This window comes from Numenius arquata, chromosome 6 (assembly GCF_964106895.1).
Source record: "Numenius arquata chromosome 6, bNumArq3.hap1.1, whole genome shotgun sequence".
Taxonomy (NCBI): Eukaryota; Metazoa; Chordata; class Aves; order Charadriiformes; family Scolopacidae; genus Numenius; species Numenius arquata.
The window spans coordinates 25,206,636-25,223,809 of NC_133581.1; the positions used below are offsets into that span (position 1 = coordinate 25,206,636).

Consider the following 17,174-nt stretch of genomic DNA (forward strand, 5'->3'; position numbering starts at 1 on the left):
CATAAAGTTTCACTTCTAATTAGTTCACATTTTTTCTCCCTTTGGGTAAAAGGGAAATTTTCTTTCACTTCACAATTACTTGCAGTACAATTTTTCTGACCTCCCTACCTGCCCCCCCTCACCTCTTGCAAAGAAAGATCCCCATTTTGTAAACATGAACAAGAACGGAAGCAGCATAACCAATGCCGCCACTGTCTGTTGCTGCTAGTTATGTAAGAAAATCAACAGAAGATATTTTCCCACGTTAGTTTTATTGCTTTTTTTTGTGTTGCAGTTTTGAATATTTAGCTTCTTTAAACCAATTGCATACATTTTGGAAACATTCACGAATTATCAAAGTTTTGAATAAATTTCCTCTAGAGTGACATTACTAAGTTAAAAAATATTTTAGGTGTCTGAGAGACTGAGGAGACTGTTTTTCACTTGATTCAAATTTTGTTTCCAGGTGTTTAGAGTGTCGTACAGTTGCTGCCATTGCTGCTTTCCAAAAGTCCGATGTGTGCTGTGACTAGAGAAGTAAAACAAAATTGGAAGATGATTACTAGATTTCATGCTCACCTAATAATTCTTCTATAGCATTACTTTACTCTCACAATTGAATAGGAATTTTTTTATTTTCTCTGTGTAAAGGGCTGCACTTTACCCTTTAGAGAATTCTGTAGCCTCCCCAAATATTTAAAGCAACAACAGTCATTAGTATTCCTGTCACTATTAGGTCATTAAATGAAATGTGCTGGAAAATAGGACTCTTTCATTAAATAAGCTAATCACATTCAGTGTGAGCTTTAATAAAATTATGATAAATAGCAACTATTTAACTACCAGCAACTGATAGGAACAATACCTTGCTTCTAGTTAAAATATTCTACAAATGTAAGTGAAATAATTAGAACACACTAAGTTCTCCAAAATGCTATGAAGAATTAAGTCTTACCTGACAACTACTTTCCTCTGTGTCTGATCTATTTTGCAATACACCATCTTTGTCTTTACAGCTGCAAAAAAACCACAATGCTGTTTTGAGCAACATCTTCAAGATAGCGCAAAGGTATTAAACCGCATACAAACGGTTCAAAATTAGATCAACACAAGCATAAAAACACAGTAGTTCACTTAATACTGTTTTGCTGTTGGTTTTAACAGTTGTCGTGGTTTGGGCCGAACTGGCCACTCAAACCAGGACAACAGTCTGGCAGGCAGAAAAGCCAAATGATGTCACGAGATGAAGGTCATGCACGCATCCTATTGTTTGGTGCCAGTCTATTAAAGCAATATCCTGTACAGTTTTTATGGACTTCTCTCCCCTAGAAACACATCCTGTTTTAATGACAGCAAACAAAACCAGATGAGAAATTAAACCTGCAAACAATTTATTAGATCTATAAAGAATTACATGAAATACAGCTCCTGTCACTGAAAAGACACTGTTTAAAGGACAACAGTTCGGCGTGCCTTTAAGCATGAAGTTATGCAGATATATCTTGTAACAAACACAGAAATTAAAAATAAGTATTTTTCTGAATAATTAACGTTAGCTTAGAAGACTATAAAAGGTATGGTTCATTAGCAGTGTGTAAAGGATGGGACTACAGTTCTTACCATCAATAACAAACGCTTCTACATCGTCAGCTCCAATCTGAAGTTCCTGTTGCATTGTGTCAAATGATATTTCTTTATTCTCTACAGCCATTCCCATGAAAGTAAGTAGCCTCATTTTTGCCATGTTGTGTTCGTGCAACAAGCCTGTGTAAAAGTGTTGATAGTTTATGGATATGAATTATATATAATTCATGAATTCATTAATTTATTTTCATGTTATTTTTACTATATATGCTTCCAATAATTTAAATTTTTTTTCACATCAAGAAAATATTGCATCTGTCCTTATAAATATTTTTTGAGGTAAAACATTGATTCCTGCATCTTCCTTGGTATTTTGCTAAAATAGCTAGTTCAGTTGTGAATTCATCAAGACTCGGTTGTTGTCAGTGAAAGGTAATAAATTATCTGCACAGAGATAGATATTCTTTTTAAGAGTAAAACCATCACCTTAACAGAATTTTAGGTGGTGCAAGTGAATTGTTCAGCGGCATCATCTGGTAGAGCAGCAACGCAACAACAGATGGAGACTATGTGGCTGGTCGTGTCAAAACCTTCTTCCAGCCTCACCACTCATTCTCATGCAGTTGCTTGAAAATAAACCTCTCTCAGTAATGGTTTAGCAACATAACGTTTTTATGCAAGAAGAATCTTTTTTGGCACCAAATTAACTGTTTATGCCACAGAAAAAAAGCGTGTATGTTTACAGCATCTAGGGTGGCAAAAAAAGTGCTCTTCAAGAATAGAGGAACAGATATTAAAAGTTAGGTTAGATGTTTCACGTGACTATGAATGGCAACACGAGGAACTGAGCCGAGGGCTTGCACATCTATATCGGAGACCTTCTTCCTGAAAAAAAGTCTAGGTCAATAAAGTTAAGACATCCAGACAAACCAAGGTATTTCTTAATCGGTTTCTGTGAGGTACCAACTAAGATTCAGTGGAAGGTTCTTTAAAATTAACGTCAATCATTTGGTTTGGGAATGACAGTATAAACATTCACATTGCTTCAGTAAATATTTAAGTTTGGAATTTATAACATCCATACACTAATAGGAAAGCACATTAGTGCAGGACAGCATGTTGTGTTAATTAGCTGTAATTATGATGCAGGTTCCCTATTTGGCACTGATTCAACAAAAATGTGATCACCATAATTCATACGAATGAGGAGCACCAACAACTATACCTAACTGGGTTTAATGGAACTCTACAAGCATCAAAAAATCAATTAGCACACATTAACCCTAATTAACAAATGCAAATGAGATGCTGATTAACTTTCCGAAAAAGACTGCTGATAATACCAGATTAAATGTGGACATGTTAGGGCGATTCAGTTGACACAGAGAATGCTACTGCTGGCCTAAGTTGTCAGCATTAATAAAACAACAAATCGTAACAAACTGATGCCACCTGTAGGAGCCCTCACCGCACAGCTTTCACCCGCTACTTTTAATTGGTCCTGATCCAGGAAAGGTTGGCACTAAAGCCGATGCTCTACTGTCACTGAAATCCTATTATTAATATCCTTTATTTTAAAGCCCAATATCACGGCAAGTTATTTAAAAAAAAAAAAAAATCAGAAAAGTCTTTAAAGCATGGTTAAAAATCTGTTTATTTTGGGGAACAGATCATAGCTGCTCTGCGGAATTTTTGAATGCCTCATCTAATAATTGTGGTGTTTCCTATACCAAACTGCCCTTGTTTTTCAAAGGCACGGCTGAAACACGCAGACCAAGTTCCTAGCATTCTGGTCTGCGCTACCTCAGAATCCACTGCTCAAAGACACGCAGAATTTTCTGAATACACCATAAAGCGGGTGAGAAATGAAGATAACTGGAAGTGTAAGGCTGTCTTCCAAACCAGTTAACAGATATCTAAGGATTTTACTAAGATTATGTGAAACCTAGATCTATTGAAAATGCACACGCTATATATTCACAGATGTAAACACAGACACAGGGAGGGAAAGCAAAAGAAATCATGACTATTGTGTATTATATGATTAATACTACATATACGCGTAATTAATCTTCCATAAATTTATCCAAATGTTAGCGTAACAGCATTTTCAGCAAATACTTCTATGGACAAATAACTAACAGATAATCCATTTTCAATACATAAAAAAATTACAATATAAAACCCACTTTCCCCTAAGAAAGAAAAGCGTAAGATGTCTACACAACTAATGTTCAAATACATATGACAAAAGATGTTTATCTTATATACACATTTACGAACTACCAAAAACTTGCTGCTAATTTTATCCACGAAAAATCACATTGATATTTCCATCATTTTAATACTCAAAGTACCAGCATTTTAAAGCTTTGAGGGTAATTATTCTCAGAATTATACCACACTCCATTAAACAAAATAATGCATGTGTTAAAAGGCTGCACTAAACTCAGGTTTAGCAAAACCATGCCTTCCCTCAAATGCATTCGGCCAGTGTTCAAGTGTCATTTCAAAATCAAAGTTATAAAAAAATAAAAAGAAAAAAAAAATCTGATTTTTATGGAAACATTTATTCATTACCAATATGTCAAAACCTTAATGCAGTAATAAAAAAATCTGCATCATTGAGCAATTTCTGCATTGTCACTGACCCCTGTCCTAAAAAGCTGGAATATAAAAAACGTAATTTTAATGCATGCAATAGCTTATGAACCAGTGCTCCTTTGAAACAGTCAATTACACATCAACGGGGGAGTGTCAAAGTGTTAATTACTACTCCTTTTTTCCACAGTGTGTAAATAAAGAGGGTGCTGACATTAACATTCCATCACATTGCTTCATGCGATGAAACAAATTAACTGGGACAGACTGTGGCTTGCTGGGTCTAATGCATCAGCACACGCAGACACACACACACACGCTATTTGCGTGTTTTATCTTACTGTTCAGGAGAAGTATTTGCTATTATAAAGTTATCAATCATAAAAAAAAAAAAAAAAAAAGATATTTATACAAGCTGCTGGCTTACTCAATAAAGTTGTGATATCTGGCCTAGCCTAGAGTATCAATGCATTAAAACTCCCCTCCCGAAAGGTTTAAGAGAAAAGGAGTGGGGAGAAACACAGTTCTCTTCCAAACCCATAAACCAGCTTGTCCTAGTAGAACAAACCACAGTTAGATGGTCCATTTACGATCAAGTAGAGGTTAGAGTCTACGAACTCTAATCCATTCTTAAAAATTCCTATTCAATTTCCTTGGCTTCAATATACGGGTTCAAAGTGAAGCACTTTGTGGCTTCCGTATTTTAAGCCAAGTAAATAGTCAGAAATGTAATTATCTGAAAACTTACCGAGGGAGTCAATGAAGTCTTTGTTGTTCTGATAAAACTTGACATAGGATGCTAGTTTAGCACTTACAAAAATTGTCAAAAGCTAGAAGATGGAAAACAAATACAAGAATAGTTTAAATGTTATCTCTGTTTCCCTCCCTGCAGGCTGGACAGAGATAGATAGATAGATACACACATACATGCATACATACACACTTATATATAAAAACCATCGGTATTGAATAGAAAAATAAACCATTAAGAGCTAAAATACTGTCTTTTGCCCTCAGTAGCTGAGGGCAATCTGTGCTGAGTTTACTGTATTTTCTCAGACTTGAAAGGCATTTTTGTTACAGAACTCATGTGAGGGCAGGATCTGTAACTCGACTTTCTGAAACTTCTAAAGAGAAACACTTCCTATGTAATATTTTAATTTTTTTAATTGTAAAAGCATTAAAAGAAATAATACATTGCAGCTCAATATTACTGACGTGGATAGTTATTCTAATGAATTTCAAAAGACATTAATAAAACAAGGCACTCTACAGATATCAAACCATCTTGCTACAAAGTTACTTACATCATGAATAAGTTCCCCTTCCAAAAACTTGACTGGTTTTAAGGCAAGAAGATGATCAAAGAGAAAGGTATTTGGATCCTTCAATGCTCGTACAATACATCTAATTAGAAAAGGAAAACGCTTATTTTTACAGCAGTAGTCATTTTTACGAGTAAGTGCAACTCAGTTTGTTGTTCCTTGCTTTCTATGAAATACCAAAGGGTTTTCAACTATTCTTAAATGTAAGCCATGTCACATTCCAATTTTAATCTTCACTTTACAGATGGAAAAAACAAGGAACCGAAAGCATTAAGTAATTTGCCCAGTATAACAAATGAAATTTGCCAGGTGGTAAGACCCTACTAAGATCACCCTACTGTTTCCATCTATACATTCACTTCCAGCCCAGCCTTCGTTCCGAGAGGTATTTTTACCGTCCTCCTAAAATTTCGTAGAATTAAGTTGTTTAGGAAGATTAATTATACTTGAATATGTGACACAAAACAGAGAAAAGCCCAATATCAAACACTGCAAGGCCTATGATTTATCAGTTGCAGCTCCAGACTATAAACAGACCTAAAGTGTTTCTAGAACTCCAGATGAAAGCTTTTGTCCAGCGGCGCATGAGAAGAGTCAGTGCTGCTCTCGCCCTGACAGCCCAGACCCCCACCCTGCCACGTGACGTACGCCCAGAAGAACCCCGGGGCTGCACAGACGCAGCAATACGATACACCCTGGGTAGACATGCTCCTTCAGATGTACGAGGCCTCCGACTGCTGTAGGGTAGTCACTGAAGTTTTCATTTATGCGCAGACACTTCAATTTTCAAAATGAGTCATCCCAATTTTTCTGCATGCTCAAGTATAAGCAACTCCCTTGAGAACTACTGGTTGTACACACCCAGCAGAACTACACCACTTATTAAAAATCTAATTCCTAAGAAGATTCATGATAGGTCGAATGCCAAAATACAAGCTTTTACTGATTTTGGCCTGTGGGGAAAATACACTGTTAAGAATCATTTTACTCCCAGCTCATCCGACAAGTTTATTTCTGTGCAGTTCCCATCCTGAGTACTTGCTCATAGAAAGGAGAGCAAGAATTTCTTTTCAATAGGAAGTGCTACTCAAAAAGCACACTCAAAGATAGAGAATCAAAAAATCAGGAAGTAAAAAATGTGAAATAAAGGACGCCAATTCTAATTTTGATTGCACAGTTGATGTAAACAGTCATTACCCAAGGTTGATCTTTCTTCTCAGCAGTGACCAGAAATACACCTGCGCACTCGCACAATGGAATAAACCTGACTCTGTCTGAAAAGAGTCAAACCTACCGTGGACTGCACACATAAACTCTTGATCAAGTCAGAACAGAGGCTGTGGCAGGTCCCTTGCCTGCCAGGCCATTCGATACTCTTAATAGTAAGGCGATCAACATAATTTAGCAATTGAGAAAAAGCTACTTTTAAGGGAACGGGGAAGTCAGTATTACCTGTGAGCATCAACTCTAGCCTGGGAAGCGTTGTCCTCTGTGTAACTTCCCAGTAGCTCCACCATTACTTTTGCTGCAGTGTCACTACAGAAGAAAAATAAAGTTACCTCAGGATTGCTGAAAAAATAGTTCAAACAAGACACTCAAATATTTAAATAATTCCATTATGATGTTTGATGTTATAGGTCAAATTAAATTACACTTGAAAAGATGTAGATGATCCATTTTAATTCTAGTGGAGAGAACAAATTAACTAGATGTATTCTTTCAATTCTTGTTCTACAAAATGTTTATCTTCACCCTTCATTTCATTCTCTTAAATTGATAAATTACCTGCTGGTTACGGAAAAAGCTTTCTGAGCTAGGAACAGCTTTATATGGTTCACTAGAATGCTCCTCTTACGCACATCTGGATTTAATCATTGCAGAATAAGTAGCGCTGCAAAGTTTATTTCAAATGTAAAATGGCATCTCTTAAAGAATATTTATGGTCAGGAAAATGATTGTATAAAAGCTGCCTTTTCTTCTTCCACAGATTCTCTCTTCAAGTATTCAGAGTGAGAGCTGCTCCTTTCACTGACAAGTTAAGCAGTCAGCCATTAGATTGGCTTCGGCTGCTGTGAAGTAAGCAGCTTCCAACATTGCTTTGACAAACAGCTTTTAGAAAAACAATTAATTCTAAGAAAACTGAGTCAACCTACAACCTTGTCTACCCAGATTATTTTGTAAACAGCAGCTCATCAACCAGCTCCAAGACCATTTAACAGGCTGTCATTTTAACAGATTTTGATTTATTTCCATGTAATGGTTCTTACCGCTAGTGAGCAACTGCTCATCAACTCAGCTCAGCAACTGCGGATGCTTTTTCACAAGATTTTCAGCAAAGAATATATGTATTGAATATGCTGTGCGTATACACACAAAAAGCTATTTCCTATTTCTCATGGAATTCTTGTTAACTATTAAAAAGGCGGCTGTGACAGTTCTTCTATACAGAGAAGAGATTTTGCTGATGCCATCTTACTACTTCCTTTGAACAAGACAGGATACGGATGTGGATACGACCAAAACTCAACAGTGAGAGCACAACCAAAACTCGGTTATGAGAGCAGGAGCTTTGCAGAAGTCTCCTATGCCCATACACAGACCGGCCACTACTCTACTAGACGGTACTTCCTCAGTGGACAGGAGGAAGGTTGGGTACTACTCTCCAGAGTACCCCGAGTTATAGTGTCAAGCTAATATCTTCCTTCAAAGTAGCTCGGTTCCAGATACAGCCAATTTCCCCATGGGGTCTAATTGGCCTACAAAAGAAAATTGTCCTTAAAAGAAAAAACTGTGCAAGAATAAAGTTTCAATGTGCTTTAATTACTTAAATTAGTGACATAAATTGCACAGGGAAGGAAGAAGCCAACACAACACTCCCAGTACGTACTGTGCTGTGATACAGGTTTAACCCGTATAGCAACACAGGTCTGAATGGTTCTTCTAGTACAAAGACACTATCTTTATATGGGTATTTATTTTAAATCTCACAATACTATTCTTTGACAACTTCTCTATCAGGTGAGGTTTTGTGCTCCTAGAGAATTTACCAGATCTCATAGATGTGCAGTACAAATATTAAGACATCATGGGAAACAAGCAATATCATATCTAATCTGGATGTACATTGAGTGAAGACAGTTTGTGCCCAAGGCAGGAGAATTTTCTATAGGTCCCAGCCATTATCCCAGAACTGTGTTCAGGGATGTAAACTGGAATGAAACACTTCTTTTAAGACTCTAGCATTAAAGAGGTCAGCTTATGTTTTGTCATGGCAACTGATATTAGTGTATAGAGGGACCGACAGCCCTGTGTCAGCGAAATAAAATTAATTTAGACAGCTTTATATATGAAAGAACCATTTGCATGTGAATCAGTCTACGACAGACCATGATTCTGGTCTGGTGAAATCTTACCAGCACTAGGTGTTCCAGCGAAGACAAAGAACCAGTTTAATACTGGACTGATACTATATAGACATTCAAACAAAGAGGTTCAGCTCATGTGCTATTCAACCTACCAATACAAGTCTCATTTAATATAAGCTTTCAGTACTTGTTCTTATACACTTCAGAACCGCGTTTCTGGAATTTTTCTTCTTCTCCCCCTTCCCTTAGGAACAAAAATTGAAACCTATGCATTTAACTAACTTCAAATAGTATTTGCCATGCCCCCACCTGTTGGTTTTTTTTTTTTTCCACTTCTATTTCTAGGAAACACCAGAATGCTATAGGACAATTACTCCCAAACTTTCTGTGCTAAATTCTTGTGCGCCTCAGCGAATATGACAGGCCTTTTAATTTTATTCATTCTATTCAGTGTCAGATTACTACCATAACTTAGGATGTTTAAAGTAATACAGACTACTGTTTTACCAAAGCTCATTGCTTGTGTATCTCACCTAAGATGCAAATGTGAACATTTTTTCTAGCAAGACAGCTTGCACAAGTACTCTTGGCTCCACTTGCCAGTCTAGATGAGGAACTTGACAAAAAGCCAGTGAGAACTGAAGCGTGATGGTAGATAAAAGGAAGAAAAAATATTGAGTATTCAGAGACTTAGTAAGATGTTAGAATGAAGTCCCTCTACATTACATAATATTAAATGAAATTAAAATGAAAGGAAATAATTATTTTGCAGGTGCCTGACATGCTGAGCTTTTTGCTGCAGGTATTAATAACCAGACTTGCCAGACCTGTTTGAATGTAAACCTGGGCAGGACTAACCCCACTCTGCCTCCTGCCAGGTCAATGGCAGAGACCAGCTCTAAGCTGCATCGGGCTGGCGCCGGGCAGGCTGTTCAGGGCCTCACAGCAGAACTCAGCTCTGGCTGCGTGCGAGCCACGCATACCTCTAAAATTCCATCTATAACCGGAAAAGAAAACAGGTTGTGGTACCTTGCAGTTTCATACCAACATCACAAGGAAAGTCCTGAAGACTAAAGCAGCTTAGACACAAAACTCTACTGCAGAACCTTTATGGCAAGGAGCATAAGCAGCAGAGAAAGTAACTAATCTCTTGCAAAGTTCAACTACCAAATACAGATCTCAGAAAGAAGCCACACTAGCCATCTATCCTCCAGCCATCACCACCAATTTTTCTTCAGTTGATCATCAGAGAAAGGTAAAAATCCCTCTTCAAAGAGATCAAGACGATTTTGATCATTAGAAAGAAGAAACTTCAACCATAAAGTGACTGGAAAAGATCTGATAAAACAAGCTTTCACTTATCACCGCAAAATTAAACTCAATTATTTTCAACAATGTATTCTCTTCCCTTGATTATAAATCAATGTGGTAACTGAGATGTGATTTTTGTTACTTATTTTTCATTTCCCACTCGTCTTCCCATAGTGCTCGATAGAGCAACATTCCTGAGTGCTAAAGCTGGAATGCTGCTTTGAGTTTCCCATACTATTGCAAATACTGCCCACTGATCCAGGACAGTGAACCAGGTCAAAGGTGCTAGGGTCACTTCTTGTTTTCTTTTCTGGAGAGAAGTGTAAATGCTCTGAAAAATTGCTCCATTCAGTGCAGCGCTTGCTGCAACAGATGGGAAGGACACTGAACGCAGGAATAATACGTTACATGGTTTGTCAAAGTTTTTAATACCTAACTTAAAAAAAAAAGAAATCACCTATTATTAGTATGCAAAAAACATTCGGTAGCAAGGCTATTGATAGCACTGGAAACAACAATCAGAAGCTTAATCCACAGATTTGATAACAGAACTAGGTAAAAATAGTTAGCTATTAAGTATGGGAATTAAACTAGTTAAAACCTCTCAATAAATCAACAGGATGAGAAGTAATACTCCTACAAGAGTTGGAGCATTACAGAGTATCAGTGTGATATTTCTGAAACAAAGTAAGCACTAAGCAACGCATAAGATTTCTGATTAACGTTGCTGAAATAATTGTGACCACCTGAAATCTGTCATACAGTACTATCAACGCAAAAACATTTTAGTGTTAGTAACAGGAACAGGAATCCCCAAAAATGTTGTAGCTCACAACCAAACTAGTCCACAAGGATTAATCATCCCTAAACCGAGGTTAGTTACAAATGATCCCACTATGCTGTCACAGCATTTCCAGGCTACAATTTCACCAGGCCAGAATAAACTAACTCTCCTGCCAGAAGAAACTTTCCTCCTCCTATGAGAGCTCCACATTTGCCTTTTTTTTGGCCTGCCAAGGTCACCTCCCCAGTCCAATCCACCGTGCAGCTGCACAAATGCCTACACCAGCACAAACACACCCAGGTACTGGTAGTTGGAGGGCACAGGACAGGAATGGGGGGCACAGGACAGAATTGCTCCCTTCTGTAGCAGTACCAGGTTATGCAAATGTAGAAAATGCAAGTCCAGTTCTGCTACCAGTGTAAGTCAGCAGCGTAAAGGTCCTGACGCTGCCTCACTAAAAAAATTTAGAAAAACTTAAAAAACTAACTCAGAAAAGAGAGTGAAAGGGAAGGGCAGGGAAAAACACCACATGTGCACCCCCCAAACTACACCAGGGACAGTTTAGATCGGCTGAAACTGTTGTGGAACTACACACCGAAACTACCTCTGGATAGCAGCCCATCTCTATAGCCCTGGCCAGCGCAGTCAATACACCGTATCACATTTATAAGATAAACTGATGACAGCTCTCAGTTAAGACTTACATTAATTTACAGGCATGATACACACAGGATTACTTTACATGGCAGAAGACAACGGTCTGCCAAGTTTGTTAGATCAAAGATGCTTCTTATGATCCAGGATAATAATTTTAAATGGCCAAGCAGGTATTTTGTGGACATTAATTTCCATGACTAGTGGAAAGCTCTGTCCTAAAGCTAATGTTTACATAAAAAGACTGATTCTGTTAACTGTGATTGATAAGCCTCCCAACATCATTAAATAAGAGATAGCACTACCATGCACTAAAATGTCAACAGTGCAATTAAATAATAAACTTGGCATAATGCTATAATGCTCAAAGATTAATATTTATAGAAAGGAATAGTTTTATTTTGGGAGTCTGTGGTTTGCAGCTAATTCACTACTAGCTTTCATATTTTTGGAAACATTTAATATGAGTGCCTAAAAACATAAAAAGAAAAAAAAACAGGTATATTTGGATTGAATTATCAGTACAGATTAATTTTAGAAGTGCTGCGAGAAATACTTTCCCCACAGATCACTTACAATACATCAACTTAAAATGCAATTATCTAGTATCTATTACTTGTCATTTATACCTTTTTTTGCAGTCTACTAGGACATCATACAGCAGCCTCAGAAGTGTATGCTTTTTCTCTGTGCCCAGATTCCAGTCAGAAATCCATTTTCGGACCTAAGTAGAATACACATGAAAAAGAGGCATTGGGGAAAAGACTGAAATAAAACCAAAAATATTTCTCAATTTCTCTCAAGCAGAAAAGGATTGAAAAGATCTTGCAGAGAGATTTCTCCTTTGGGTCCTCTGATGCTCAGGCTCCCCATGCAGAACCTGGAAGTTTTCCCGTGAGAGGCCAAAAGTCTGTGCTCTCCATGATAATTCCTAAATAAGGATGAACGATTCTAATAAACTCCAACCCCAGAGCAAGGGACAAGAACTTGATGCCTCACTCCTGATCAAAGCTTCTCACTTTCATAACTATCACAGGAATCAAACAGACAAATCGAACTACGTTCAGCATCAGAAATGGAAAATAACCAGCAGATTAATTTAGGTTCTGTAGACAGACATTTAAAAGACAAGAATTTCTGTATTCTGCGTTTCTTCTTTTACCAGGCTCTGGCAATTTATAACAAAGTTAGTCTGTATCAACTCTGACTAATATTTACTGAGATCTAACATCGTTAATGCAAAGGCCGTAACTTGAAGCACCACATTAATTACCTGATCTAGTTCAGTTGGAATGTACTGGATGGCACCACACGATGAGGCCACTTTAAGAAGGCTGCAGTACACCGTGTACCTCACAGGAGTGTTCTTATCCATACCATGGAAGAGATTGCTCAGTCTAAACCACAAACAATAAAAAAACGGAGTTAAAAAGGTTTCAAAAAAGCCTGTACTGGAGTGGACATAAATGTTTCTATTAAGATGTGTGTTAGTACACACAAAGCACCTTGGGGCACTTTACATCCATGATGAATTACAATGACTTCCAGTTTTGTAGATAAGCTGAAAACTCTATGCATTTTAATTTTAATTTTGTAATACCCAAGCAAAGAAAATATATTCGTACTTCTATTTTATGATAGGGAAAAATAAGGTGACAAAAGAGTGCTTCCGGCAACACAGACACACTTTTATTAAAAGACATACAACTGCAAGATACGATTGTTTCACTTTCCTCTGTACAATACTTACAGCTGCAATCTAAGTGACGGGCGCTCTCCTTCCCGAAATTTTACTAGCTTTTCACACAGGCTTTCAATCAGTGCTTCTTGTTTGTCAGGTTCCAGGATAAGAAGCAAAGAGACTACACTGTTCATCACGCTCTCAACATCTGCACAAAACAAAACATGCAGCTGTTGAAAACTGCAAGCAGCAATTCGTCGGTAGCTATTCAGTGCTGGAGAGTTCTGCTACAAATGACTACCTTGCATTGGCAAGAACCGTAGAAGAAAGAAAACGCCAAGACAACCAATGTGGATATTCATCAGAATATGTATGAGAGATTTGGCTCATGTGGTCTTTCATCAACACATCTTCATGTAAATTACCCCTCTAAGGTCAAACCAGAATTTAGTATTTGATATCACACTTGCTCCAATTTCTCTGTTCACCCATGAGAGAATTCAGAGGAAGTTCAGGTTTTGGTCTTAAAGAAACAGTGGCTTCCTCCTGACCATCCAGAAAACTGGCCCATGGTTCTACAGTGAGAATAATTACACTTAGTGCTCAAGTACAGTAAAACATTTCACCAGGAGCACAAGGAAACCCAGATCACAGGGAAAATGCCCACAAGAACAAACTATATTCAAAAGCCTCCCCAGCTCCTGCTTCAAGCATGGTATTCCATCCTTTCCAAACAGCACCAGATAGGTTTCGTGTTTTCTTTTCACAGTCTGCCCAAATATTATGCAAAGGATAAGAACAAAATTCATTACATATGGAAAATATTGTTTATTCCCCAAAATGACATCTGAACATCAAACAGCAGAGCAATAAGCTTCTCTAGTATTTCATACTCATTTGCCTACAGTAAAAGGCAACACAAAAAATAATCGTAACACCCCTTCTTAGATGAACCATGCATTCTTTCAAACTACATTTGAAACACAAACACACAATTCATATCAGCAACTGATATTTTACATGCAAAAGTTCTACATGGAATTTGTATATCGCTACAGAGCACATCATTTAAGGCTACTGCAGCATTATCAGTGTGATTAAAACATAATGCAGTTTCTAAGGAGCTACAGTCCTAACTCAAAAAGAGTTACTGACTACTGAAAATTCTAGTATTTTCAGACAATATTAATCAATTCATGTTTTAGGCCTTCTACTTACAGATGTCTAGTTTTAATTTTTATTGTTACCTTATTTTTTGTTGATCTGCAGTATTACAGCCATTAATTGACAATAAGTCTTATTTTTATCAAACTTTTTCCTCCCCTGAGAGAAAAGCTATTTTCTATACACCTCGCTATGCCCTCCTAACAAGTACAGTCCAGCCCAATTTCTGACTTCTTCAAAAGGCGCTGCATGTTTGGAGGAGGTAGAGTACAGGCAAATTTAACATGGTGATGATGGAAATAAGCACTTCCAGATTTACAAAAATGCATGCGTTAACATGCAAGCTGTGCAACATACCTCTATGTTCTGCCAACTATTACTGTCTGAAAAAACTGATGGTGAAATGTTTAGCAAAACCAACAAGAGTGAAAGATGCAAACCTTTGTCATCCTCTTTCAGGCACACATCACAAACTTCAATAATCTGTGCCAAATCCACATGAAGTCCACCTTCAGCGTTTTCTTCGGAGATTTCTGCTCCTTTGGATTTCAGGTAAGCTCGAAGTTCTGCAGCCTTAAAAAAAAAAAAAAAAGACAACACACATAAAACAGTTGCTTTGTGAACAGCAAAGTCAGAGTAATGACATTTCTTAGAGATTTTTGTTCTGCAACCACTTCTCTGCCCCCGCTGCTCACTCACACTGCCTCTCATTTCTCCCTACGACCCTGTATCCTACAACACTCTCTCTCCTTCCACTTCAATGTACAACAAGATACTGACTCAGCTTAAGATGTTGCATGTGCTGTGGCTGGTTTGCCAGTAACTGACTAGATCACCCAGCTGTTGAGCTTTCTCACAGTAGGAACATGTCACTTACAACCGCTGGCTAGAGAACAAGAGGCCTAGTGAGTTTTTGTGATGAAGATGCTTTCTTTTCCATTATATTTTTTTTTTTTTTAATATTTTTTACTCCCTTTGAAAACTTCAGGAAACAATAAAACCCTTTAGTTGCGACTCACCAGAAAAGGGTATAAAGAAAACTACTTTAAAGAAGACGGAACTTACAGTCTTCACACAAGTTAAAGACAGTTCCCAATATCATGCTACAATCTGCCTTACCTTGTTAGGATTTAAACCTACAATAAGAAAATATCTTTCTCCAGTAACGGGCCTACACACTAACTTTACAATCCATGGTTTCAGCAGCAGGACCATAACCCTTTGGACACAATCTGTATGAGGCCACACAACTTCTGGCACAGGGGAACTCCGACCGGTGTAATCTACATCGAGTTCGGGGTCAAATCATTTCAGAACCATAAGATACAATGAAATGCTCTAGGACTCTTCACTGTACTGAAGAAGTTTCAGACTAATTACTTGATGGGCATTTATTAGACATTATGGCAAGTGAAAACCGGACATACAAGTTGTGGAGGCATGTCTCGTAGATTTCCAACAGTGTATATATACACCACTTAAAAGACACTAGGCACAACAAACCCTAAAATTTAAAGACACAACGAAGAAGTAGCTCAAAGACAAACTTCACGGCTCCCATGCCTGTAGTTATCAGGAATCCTGCACAACCAAGACGCACAAGTAACGTGCTACCACACCTTCAACCTAGTTCTCCCTCATAAAAAAATACTGCTGAGGAGAGACGAGAACCGAGTATTAGGGAGATGAAAAACTTTGAGAGGAAACTGCAAGCACAGACTCACCTTTCAGTTCACAGTTTCTTTAACGGGCCTGTTCAATCTCCCTGGGAAACGCCACACAGGAGCTCACCGACAGCTACACGGGTCCCCTCACGGGGACAGGCCTGACAGTGCCCCCGCTCCGCCCGCCCCGCCGCCCCCCGCGCAGGCCCCGGCCGTCGCCCGGCCCCCTCGCCCTGCCGCCGCCACCCTCCCCACCCGCCGAGCCCCGGCCGCTGACCTGATCCTCTTCCGTGATGTCGATAAAAGCCGGGACGCTCATGGCGGCGGAGACTCCCGCGGCCGGACCCAACACGCTGCCCGCACCGGAAAGGCAGAGCGGCTTCCGGCGCCGCGCGGCGCCCGCTTCCGCTTCCCAGCCGCTGAGGGGCGGGGCAGGCGGGAAGCTACCGCCCCGCCCGGCGTCGCTGAGGTGAAGTGATGGCGGCGGGAGTGGTGCCGGGCGGCTACGGCCGCGGTTCATCAGAAGTGTCGCTCAGTCCGAGCCGCTGTCGCCCCGGTCCCCCGGCGGTTCCCCGCCGGCCCCCGCCATGGCCGGGCGAGCCGGACTCCACCTGACGGTGGGGCTGGCGGGCGGTGCCGGGCTCGCTGCCGCCTCAGCGGTGGCCTGTGCGGGGGAGGTGGGAGTAGCCGCCGCCTTTAGTCAGGTATCCCCAGGAGGGCTACTACCATGTGGAAAGAATGACATTTTTTTTCCGTCTGTCCACCTAAAAGGACTATTTTCTACTCCCCCTCACACGTTTAAAACTGTAGATTCTTACCTAGTCCTTTTTCCTGGAAGAGTTCCACAATAGACTTGGTTTAGGTACGTTAGGGGTGAAACCTGGTCAGAGTCAGGACAGAAGTTCCTAACCAGGTGCTGGTAACTTGTTCCTTCGATTGTCTTAATACCGCCTTAGGTCATAACTCCAGTTAAAAGTAACAAGTGACTTAGTTTTAGCAGTGTATTGCACGTTTTTATCAGCTGCAGAGTTAAGAAATTTCCAGTCAACAGCTCTGGCAGGT

At 39.1% G+C, this 17,174-nt stretch overlaps 1 protein-coding gene across 2 annotated transcripts; it reads right to left on the bottom strand.

Annotated features, from left to right (window-relative positions):
• Positions 1 to 238: 238 nt before the first annotated feature.
• EIF3M (eukaryotic translation initiation factor 3 subunit M) lies at positions 239 to 16,476 on the bottom strand. Of its 2 annotated transcripts, XM_074148935.1 has the most exons (11): positions 16,390 to 16,476; positions 14,889 to 15,021; positions 13,354 to 13,492; positions 12,877 to 13,000; positions 12,233 to 12,327; positions 6,942 to 7,025; positions 5,472 to 5,571; positions 4,913 to 4,994; positions 1,600 to 1,743; positions 935 to 995; positions 239 to 508 (listed from the first exon to the last, which is right to left on the bottom strand). In XM_074148935.1, exons 1-11 carry the CDS (start codon positions 16,429 to 16,431, stop codon positions 388 to 390), a joined length of 1,125 nt encoding a protein of 374 aa, XP_074005036.1. In that variant the 5' UTR covers positions 16,432 to 16,476; the 3' UTR covers positions 239 to 387. The 2 variants fall into 2 exon arrangements, with proteins under 2 accessions (XP_074005036.1, XP_074005037.1); XM_074148936.1 differs by lacking the exons at positions 12,877 to 13,000; positions 13,354 to 13,492; positions 14,889 to 15,021 and having other exon boundaries at positions 16,390 to 16,431.
• Positions 16,477 to 17,174: the final 698 nt, after the last annotated feature.